Genomic DNA, 11,087 nt, shown 5'->3' with positions numbered 1-11,087 from the left:
TTTTAGAATCCATTATGACCAGTTTATGATGGCATATTGAATTAAAGAGGAACTGAAATATTTACTTTGTAGAAATGAAACGAACAGGTAATCAGAATATTAAAAAATGCGTCATTGTCACTTTAGATTTGATCAGGCTACACCTGTGAAAATGGCATCCTAATGGCACCCTATTCTATAAATAGCACCCTAAAAATGGCACCCTATTCCCTAAATAGTGCACTACTATTGAACAGAGCCCTATTGGCCCTGATCAAAAGTAGTGCACTAAATAGGGAATAGGGTATCAATGCTGCCATGGCTCCAAAGACACCCCAGTTAGGGGTTTTAATTTCCTGATAAGCACGCCAATCTGTGTGACACGGTAGGGTCACGTACTTAACCATTATTAATGTGACAGCCCTCAGCGCAAAGCCAATCAATTAAACAGGAGCAATTTCTATCCCAACTCAGTCCCAGGCCCTGGAACGGATAACTCTTAGGACCGCTTCCATGTGACAAAGAGTCAACCCTGGGATCAAACACATTGAGAATTTGCTTTAGCCTACCTGGAGTGTCATATGAGTAGCCGTCCAGTTTTTTGGACTATTCTGTCGGCTCCATTAAGCCAGGCAAGCTCAATCAAGCGCAGATAAAGTATTTGAAAGAATTTCAAATAGTATTTGAACTGCTTAGGACCACTTCCATGTGACAAAGAGTTAGGGCCTCTGTGTGTTCTACTCTGCCCTGCACCACCTGACACTGACAGGCGAGGAACGGAGGTATGAAACAATAACACCTTCTAACCATCAGCTCCTCTTTTCACCTGTCAGACCCAGTAGTCTGTCTGCCTGCCTGTCTGTCTGTCTCTCTGTCTGTCTATCTGTCTGCTGAGATGAACGTAGCCTTCACCATTGAGCTCAATGGCTCTAACGATGAACTTAGCCTTCACCACTGAGCTCAATGGCTCTAACGATGAACTTAGCCTTCACCATTGAGCTCAATGGTTCTAACGATGAACTTAGCCTTCACCATTGAGCTCAATGTTTCTAACGATGAACATAGCCTTCACCATTGAGCTCAATGGTTCTAACGATGAACTTAGCCTTCACCATTGAGCTCAATGGTTCTAACGATGAACTTAGCCTTCACCATTGAGCTCAATGGTTTTAATGATGAACTCAGCCTGAAGATGCTTTAGGGAAACCGGCCCTGATTCTTTATTCAGACACATCAGGGCTTAGCTCTGATAGTCAGGGGATCTTCGATAGATCCTTCAGTGAAATTACAGACACATTATATTAAGATGATTCTAATACATGTATTTGTTATAGAGGCATTAAGCCTTGTTGCTATTTCATAAATATTTCAAGGTGGCAGACAAAGATATGTTAGTAGATAACACTACAGTTCAACGATAGTCAAGGTAGAATATGTTTACATTGATAAAAACAACAATTTATTTATAGAGGAGTCATTATTCATTGGGTCATTATTCTGTAAATAACAAACAACTTTGTCATTGGAATTGCATGAAGGGTGTGTAAACATCACTACAGCACGGGATAAGTTGAATGTGTGTGTTCCGTTGCATGTTTGACGTTAATTGGGAGAATAGAGACTTCCTGAGTTGAGAACAAATGAACGTCTACAGTACTCATGAATAGCAATAAAACTGCTGTAAATCATATTTGCACTTATAGGCCCCGTGTAGCTCAGTTGGTAGAGCATGGCGTTTGCAACGTCAGGGTTGTGGGTTCGATTCCCATGGGGGGCCAGTATGAAAAAAATTATGCACTCACTAACTGTAAGTCACTCTGGATAAGAGCGTCTGCTAAATGACTAAAATGTAAATATGTCTGTAGGGTTATGTACAATGCATGACTACAGTCATAATAATGACTATCTTCAATAAGTTCCCCTGGTAATTAAACCAATTGTTTAAAAAATGATATTGTCTCTAACAGAGTGGAGGAGACAATCCAGCTCATGGATATTAAGAGCCTATATAATAAAATGTGAATTTATCATTTATGGCTTCATCTCCTCAAATTGCTCCTAGTGAAGGTCTCTGCTGTTTAGCTAATTGCTCCTCCTGAAGGTCTCTGCTGTTTAGCTAATTGCTCCTCCTGAAGGTCTCTGCAGTTTAGCTAATTGCTCCTCCTGAAGGTCTCTGCAGTTTAGCTAATTGCTCCTCCTGAAGATCTCTGCTGTTTAGCTAATTGCTCCTCCTGAAGGTCTCTGCAGTTTAGCTAATTGCTCCTCCTGAAGATCTCTGCTGTTTAGCTAATTGCTCCTCCTGAAGGAATCTGCTGATTAGCTAATTGCTCCTCCTGAAAGTCTCTGCAGTTTAGCTAATTGCTCCTCCTGAAGGTCTCTGCTGTTTAACTAATTGCTCCTCCTGAAGGTCTCTGCTGTTTAGCTAATTGCTCTTCCTGAAGGTCTCTGCTGTTTAGCTAATTGCTCCTCCTGGAAGTCTCTGCAGTTTAGCTAATTGCTCCTCCTGAAGGTCTCTGCTGTTTAGCTAATTGCTCCTCCTGAAGGTCTCTGCAGTTTCACTAATTCCCCCTCCTGAAGGTATCTGCTGTTTAGCTAATTGCTCCTAGTGAAGGTATCTGCTGATTAGCTAATTGCTCCTACTGAAGGTCTCTGCTGTTTAGCTAATTGCTCCTCCTGAAAGTCTCTGCAGTTTAGCTAATTGCTCCTCCTGAAGGTCTCTGCAGTTTAGCTAATTGCTCCTCCTGAAGGTCTCTGCAGTTTAACTAATTCCCCCTCCTGAAGGTCTCTGCAGTTTAACTAATTCCCCCTCCTGAAGGTCTCTGCAGTTTAACTAATTCCCCCTCCTGAAGTTCTCTGCAGTTTAGCTAATTGCTCCGATATGCCTATATTGTATGAGAGAATCCGTTACCAATACTGCATCAGTCTCCAACCACCGTGACTGTCCTCAGAAAAGTGGTGAAAGATCTCTATGGAGAGTCTGTGCTGTAAATAATTATAAATAATTATATTTGCATCATGTAGGGAGTGATCCATAAACACATCACTGGTGTGAAATATGGGTAGGGGTTTCAAACGATATATTTGAATGTCAATATGTTCCCGTTTAAGGATAATGCCGAGTAATTGGTGTCTGGCGCAGTGGGCTATCCATCACGTGGACAATAAAATGAATATTTGCTTGACGTTGGAACTGTATGGTCGCCCTTCTACTCCCTAATAACTCATGCGCTGTGTTGGGAGCCTGACAGCCGTTGCCGAAAAGAGCAACCCTGTTATCTTTTTTTTTTTTTATCACTCGCATATGTTTATTTTTGTTTCTGATCAAGCTGGACACTTAAATAAGGTGATATTACGCTATGAATGACAAATCGTTTTTGAGCCGTTTAGCTTGTATAATTGGTCGAATGTAACAGGCAAGTTGTCAGGGGAAATTATCCTATAGGGCGGTTTGCATTCATAATATCTTGTTTAGATGTGACAATTTATGTTTATCATCATTTTGATTGGGCAAATTGAGTAGCTCAATCTAAACTAAATCAAACTATTGATTTTAGGGTTACCCTTCAGATAAATAGAAAATAATGAGTTTGATATGTTTGGGACTTTTTGCGTCAGTCCTTAATTTTCTCCAGTTGTCATATTTGAATTCTGGCACATTGGCCTAATGAAAAGACAATCAATAAAAGGCGACATTTTACAATATTATGAGAGAATAAAAACATGTGAATAAATGTTTTTTGAACCACAGTCAATATAAACAAACATTGTGCACTTGTCAACTCAAAACCCGAAAATATATTTTCTATTTTCTATAAATCCTGAATTACTGTCCTTGGAGCTGCGCTGCCTAATCGAATATGTCATTCTTCAGTGTTGGTGAAATATGATGACATGAGAGTTGTCTACTTTAGACAGAGGCATTGGTATGCGTCCCAAATGGAACCCTATTCCCTATATAGTGCACAAATTTTGACCAGGGCCCATAGAGCTTTGGTCAAAAGTAGTGCACTATATATGGAATAGGGTTCCATTTGGAACGGAACCTCAGGCATTGGAAGTAGGATCAGGTCTACACCTGTTGTATTCGGTGCATGTGACAAATAACATTTGATTTGATTTATTCAAAAGTATGTGGACACCCCTTACAATTAGTGGATTCAACTATTTCAGCCACACCCGTTGCTGACAGGTGTATAAAATCGAGCACACCGCCATGCAATCTCCATAGACAAACATTGGCAGTAGAATGGCCTTACTGAAGAGCTCAGTGACTTTCAAGGTGGCACCGTTATAGGATGACACCTTTCTAACAAGTCAGTTTGTCACATTACTGCCCTGCTAGAGCTGCCCAGGTCAACTGTAAGTGCTGTTATTGTGAAGTGGAAACGTCTAGGAGCAACAAGCGAGGTCCATACAGAAATGGTTTGTCGAGATCGGTGTGGAAGAACTTAACTGGCCTGCACAGAGCCCTGAACTCAACCCCATCGAACTCCTTTGGGATGAATTGGAACACCGACTGCGAGCCAGGCCTAATCGCCCAACATCAGTGCCAGACCTCACTAATGCTCTTGTGGCTGAATGGAAGCAAGTCTCAGCAGCAATGTTTCAACATCTAGTGGAAAGCCTTCCCAGAAGGGTGGAGGCTGTTTTAGCAGCAAAGAGGGGACCATGTTAATGCCCATGATTTTGGAATGAGATATTCGAAGAGGAGGTGTCCACATACTTTTGGTAATGTAGTGTATCTTCTGTTTGGCGTTTTTTAAGCTTAACTAAAACATCCTATAACATAGATAGACTACCCACTGGGCACAGACCTCATTTCAACAAAATCTAGTTTTGATTTACATTTGGTTGAGATGTCCACTAAAATGAATTCAACATGAAATCAAAAAAACATGTCACAATGTCATTGGATTTACTGTAGGTTAAAAGTTTGGTGAAAAAAAAAGACGAAAATCACTGACTTTTTGCAAATCCAATCAGTTTTCCACATTGCTTCACCGTCATCAGACTGAATGGTTTTATTGATATTACATGTATTCTACATGCATAACATGTTCACAACAACAACACTTCCCATAAAACGAATAGACTATTTATGTCAATGGACATGGTTTAAGTAATTCCCAGGATATCTCCCGGATAAATAATACGCCCGTTTGAGGAGGCGACGTCACATTCCCTTGACTCTCCCAATCACCTCGGGGGCTCATTTGATTGGAAGGCGGCAAAGGCTTTAATCTCGAGACTAATTCAGACGCTGCTGAAGGGAGAAGAGCTTTTCTTCTACATCCGACGTAGAGAGCAAGCGCACAGACGTGCTGCTGCCGCTGACACGCTCACACACAGCGACACTGAGGAAGGATACAGCCGCACACTCCTGCTGCGAAATTAACGGGATATGTTCTGATCTTCTCCTCCTCTAATAAGGATTATACGAAGTTTATCTATTTACTGGTTTTATTTCGAACTGCGGTGCTATAGAACAACATGTTACTTTGATGCGTTTTCTTTTTCTTCGTGAACATCAAATGTATTTTTCTCCCATTTCAATGACAATTGGGTCATGATCACATCGCCTGCATTCTCTGTTCTGAGAAATAGTATCGCGAATCCGGTGTGGGAGAGCAGTTCTTCAGGGGAGAAGGGCGCAGCGAGAATCAACAAGCCATTTCTTCACCTCGTTTCTCCCTCAGACCCTTTACGGCAGGCTAATCGTATACCCATAAAGATTTTGAAAATGCTTACCGCACGGGGAGGTCATATTTTGCACCCGGAGTACCTTCAACCTTTGCCATCAACCCCTATCAGTCCCATCGAGGTAAGCACCACATATACTACGGGATATAATAGGGATAGCTAAAGTGTGATTTTGGGCAGTTACAAACGAATCTTCATATTTTTTTTATATTGGTACTATTAGGCAATTTTTCTTGTAACTATATCAGTTAATTATCATATTGTTATTGTAAAATGAACTGGAGATAAATGTAGTCCTATGCGCAGTGTGTTAAACTTGTGCGTAATTTTGTGGTGTTCTCCAAGGGCGCATAAAATACTGCATATATAACAGGAACATATTGGTTCTTTTTTAAACACCCCATAAATAAAAAAACATTACAGTGAAAACGTGAATAATAAGTATTATTTTATCTTATTTCGCAGCTGGATGCCAAGAAAAGTCCGTTGGCTCTCTTAGCACAGACCTGCTCTCAAATCGGCAAACCAGACCCTCCGTCCTCTTCCAAACTCTCATCCGTAACCTCAAATGGATCTAGTGACAAAGAGACCAAATCTGCACCATTAAAAATGAGTGACATTGGAAATGAAGACAAATCTAGCTTCAAACCCTACTCCAAATCATCGGAGAAGAACAAGGACTCCTCGTTCGGCAGTGGCAGTCTGAGTGGAGATAAAGTTAGTTTCCGAGTGCCTAGCGCCACCTGTCAGCCGTTCACCCCCAGGACAGGCAGCCCCAGCTCCTGCCACTCTGTGTCTCCGCTGCCGTCAGATGGTAAGCAGGGAGACACGGAGGAAAATAAGAAGGAATTTGATAGCAATAAAAACGGTACAACGGAGGGCAGCGGCAGTCACAGACGGATATGTGGGATTAATGGTGAGGTTAACCAACGCCAGGAGAACACCTCTGGATCAAAGGCTATCACATCAGACTCACTCACATCTGTCTCCTCGTCATCATCTGTTCTGGGTTCAGGAGGACTCGTAGCGCCCGTCTCCCCCTACAAACCTGGTCACAGTGTTTTTCCCCTACCGCATTCCGGCATGTCCTACCCTGGAAGTTTAGCGGGTGCGTATGCAGGCTATCCCCAACACTTTCTCCCTCATGGAATGACTTTAGATCCGACGAAATCTAGCAGTCAACTACTCAGTGCTCAGTTTGCCGCTGCCAGCCAACTTCAGTGCAGTAAGGCTGGGAGCCCCTTGTCCAGGGCTTCTCCTCCGTCTCTAATGTCTGCTAGCCTGTGCAGAGACCCGTACTGCCTGAGTTACCACTGCCCGAGCCACTTATCCGGTGCTTCCGGTGCCTCTCAGTGCCATGAATCCTCGGCTTTGAAGTCAGGATACCCTCTCATGTACCCAACTCACCCTTTGCACAGCGTGCATTCCTCGCCGCCATCTTTTGCTGGACACCCGTTATATCCCTATGGCTTTATGCTCCCAAATGACCCTCTGCCACACGTCTGTAATTGGGTGTCGGCTAACGGACCTTGTGACAAGCGTTTTTCTTCCTCAGAAGAGCTTCTAAATCACCTAAGGACTCACACTGCTTTTGCGGGGACGGAGAAGTTGATATCAGGGTACCCGGGTTCATCTTCGTTAGCCAACGCAGCCGCGGCCGCCATGGCTTGCCATATGCACATGCCCCCGAACGGCACCCCGGGCAGCCCTGGAACGCTCACACTCAGGAGCCCGCATCATCCTCTGGGACTGAGCACGCGCTATCACCCCTATTCAAAGAGCCCCCTGCCCCCCGGCGCGTCGGTTCAGATGCCCGCTGCCACAGGTTCATATTACTCTCCCTATGCCTTGTACGGACAGAGACTCACCACGGCATCCGCATTAGGATACCATTAGCATACCAGTAGAAGATGCAGGCAGGCAGACAGACGGACAATAACTATACATTTATAAAGGAGATTTTAGGCCTACATTACTTTATATTGGTTGTATTTCATGCAGGACGGGATCCGTGGGCTCAATGTATTTATTTGCGATAGCTCCAAGCGTGACAAAAATAAAGTCATTATAATATAATTGGTAAGAAGCTCAAGGTGCATTCTTTTTCTTACAATTAAAGATGTAGGATATATTGGATGACGCCATCTTGACGTTACATTGACATTACAAGGCAGTGAGTATGTTGTTTTTGAAATGCTTATTTTGAGGAGTTGTATGTTTCCTACATACAAAAGGCCTGCAGGCCTATTCCTTATTTTTTTATTGTGTTTTTCATCGGAAAGTGGTAGCCTATTTTGATGTCTGGTGGGCCACATCGCAAATAACCTTTCCACATTAAACTATACCTTAGAATGACATGTTTAGATAATTTTCTGGTAAATTGGGCTATCTCATATTTCTTCATAAATTACATTATTAATTCCACAAGCTAAATCAGGTTTATGAACCTGGTAGGTTGTTTATGGAATAAATAATTCGACCTAAAAATGGCTTGATTACTTCATGATTAACACTTGAGTATGTGAGACATGAGCATCATTGGTCTGTTAAAAATCGACGCAATTTAATTGATTTTAAGACGTGTGTAGGGCCTATTTCCGTTTTAAGTCTGTGCCATATAAACTACATTTTAGTAACATTTTATTCGAATCACATTTTATTCACATTTCGATACCTTTAAGACTGCAAAATATATATTTAAATAAGTAAGCCAAATTGCAGGCTAGGCTACAGTGATCTGACACAAATGTATTTCGCCACTCGATGTGCAATAGAGTCATTTATTGTTAGATTAATTTAGGCGGTAGCCTAATAATCTATCTGATATTAATTTCAACATGCCATTAGAAAATGGAGTATTTTTTAATTTTATTTTTTAAATTATATTTAGCCTACACCTTCGAACAAATGACGGTCTCAGTCAGATTAAATCAGAATAAGGAAGTTATCCGCGTGTGCAGTTATATGTAAAACATGCAATTTCAGCAGCACGTTGTGACAGAACAATCGATCGTAAAAAGTAACACCCCATAGAACACGAATGATTGTTTTGCGTCTACTTTTCATCTCGCAGGATTCCCTTTGGACATATTTTTCTGGGCATAGAGAGTTTTTCATAACAGAGAAGTGAGATTAGATACATTTATAAATTTGCTATAAAAACAATTAGGCCTATTCTTTTTGTTAGGGTAAATATTTCTGTTTAGGCTACTGTGTATAGGGCGCAATATTGGCTATATGATCTGAACACATCATCTAATTTATCCTAAAGTCAAAACTCTTTATTCTACAAAAATGCTGTCATGTTTTAGGTTATGGCGTTATGTTTTAGATTGTGGCGGTTGTAGTCCGTTGCGTTTAAATATTTTTCTTCATCAACTTGTTTTAAAGAAAAACGACGCGTTCTGGAAGATTTTTTTGCTGGCTGCATTGCTCCATAGCCTACCATATGGGACAAGCCAACACACGTTTATATTTTCAAACTACGGTTATTGAATGTCAATCAAATTATGGAGAACACAATAGGTTAAATCAGATAGACCACTCCATAAGTACGCATGTATTTTCGATACAATCCTTGCACAGATCAATATCCGAGGCACTCAACTAAGAAACCAACATGCGGGTGAAATAGTCTATAGCTGCCCGATAATACTTATAGGCTACTACCATCAAGAAGGCACATCAAGTGTAGGCCTATACTGTTTTGAGAGGATTGTAATGCTATTACATAATACACTATGGAAGGGGTTCCACTTGTTTTATGATTCTACAATCTGGAAAACTAAAACCTCTCAGTCCTGCTCCCGAAGAAAGGGACGGCGCCGCAGCTGATGCATCGTTACCCACAGTAGGCCTATATGCACGCAGACGTCAGGCAACTAGGCGTCAGGCTGCACACCTATTTCCACTTATACATTAGGCAACATTACGACTGTTATATATAATTACTGTGTGTGTGTGTGTGTGTGTGTGTGTCTGTGTCTGTGTGTGTTTCCCACATCAATATGATGTATGTCAATATAAACACATAAATTAAATGCATACAACACTGGATTAATTCATTTAAACATTGCCAAATGATTTATAAAAATAAGCATTTTAATCCTTCCAGTTAAATTATGAGATCACACCTTATTTTATGAACAATGAAATAATTGGCAAAATGAAATAAATGGCAGCTGTGCTAAACAATGATTTATAATGACACCCAATGTGAGATATTTAAGCAGCTTTTGTGATTGCAGTATTGAAGCCCTATGAAGCAAATAGCATGGAATCAAGCAAGGCCTAACACATTAAATTATCTCCTTAACCACATCTGCTGAATCAAGCAAACAATGTCATAACCCATCCCAGAGTAAATCACAGCTATTCCCAAGAGATAACATCAACATCATTACACAGCTATTCCCAAGAGATAAAATCAACATAATTAATGGTCACAAGTCATATTCATCAAATCGACCAACCCTTTTCAACAGATTAATTCTTTACCAGCCCGCTATCATGATGCATGATGCTAGCCCACAACTCACCACCCCAACCAGCCCGCTCTCATGAGAATGTGGGGCCTGTTTGTAATTTACAAACGGCACATCAATGTGATTTGGAGAATATGTGAGAATATAAATGATGTCAATTGTGTTGCTCATCTATCGTTTTGGGTTTGAACTGTAGCAAGTCAATATTAGAAGGTGTTCCTAATGTTTGTACATTCAGTGTATAGTGTACATGTTTACATATACATTTATGGACTGTACATAAATGTCCTCTCCTCTCCTCTCCTCTCCTCTCCTCTCCTCTCCTCTCCTCTCCTCTCCTCTCCTCTCCTCTCCTCTCCTCTCCTCTCCTCTCCTCTCCTCTCCCCACCTCTCCTCTCCTCTCCTCTCCCCACCTCTCCTCTCCTCTCCTCTCCTCTCCTCTCCTCTCCTCTCCTCTCCTCTCCTCTCCTCTCCTCTCCTCTCCTCTCCTCTCCTCTCCTCTCCTCTCCTCTCCCCACCTCTCCTCTCCTCTCCTCTCCTCTCCTCTCCTCTCCTCTCCTCTCCTCTCCTCTCCTCTCCTCTCCTCTCCTCTCCTCTCCTCTCCTCTCCTCTCCTCTACCACCTCCCATCCTACCTACCATTATTATGTCATTATTATTATTATTATTATTATTATTATTATTATTATTATTATTATTATTATTATTATTATTATTATTATTATGTATTATGTCCCTCTCAATCACACTGATATGTCAGAATATGCTTTTCCACATGTTGTCAAGGTGATATAGTCTTGACATGAGAGATGGTTTGGTGCCTCCCAATGAATCTCCAGCCTGTCACCTGTTCCACTTTGAATTCCAATGCTAGGACGACATCTGGCCCCTTCTGGCCCAGAGAACGTAGCAGTGTAGAAAAATG

At 41.5% G+C, this 11,087-nt stretch overlaps 1 protein-coding gene across 1 annotated transcript; it reads left to right on the top strand.

Moving 5' to 3' along the window:
* Nucleotides 1-5,320: 5,320 nt before the first annotated feature.
* Nucleotides 5,321-7,759, top strand: LOC311100624 (zinc finger protein 503-like). The gene is made up of 2 exons (XM_084141550.1): nucleotides 5,321-5,800; nucleotides 6,145-7,759. The coding sequence occupies exons 1-2, from the start codon at nucleotides 5,546-5,548 to the stop codon at nucleotides 7,573-7,575; spliced, it is 1,686 nt and encodes a 561-aa protein (XP_083997676.1). The 5' UTR covers nucleotides 5,321-5,545; the 3' UTR covers nucleotides 7,576-7,759.
* The last annotated feature ends 3,328 nt before the right edge of the window (nucleotides 7,760-11,087 follow it).

The sequence above is a fragment of the Coregonus lavaretus genome (assembly GCF_964263955.1).
Source record: "Coregonus lavaretus genome assembly, chromosome: 25".
NCBI lineage: Eukaryota > Metazoa > Chordata > Actinopteri > Salmoniformes > Salmonidae > Coregonus > Coregonus lavaretus.
The sequence above is the reverse complement of the archived record's forward strand: the minus strand, read 5'-3'. Positions and strand labels throughout refer to the sequence as shown.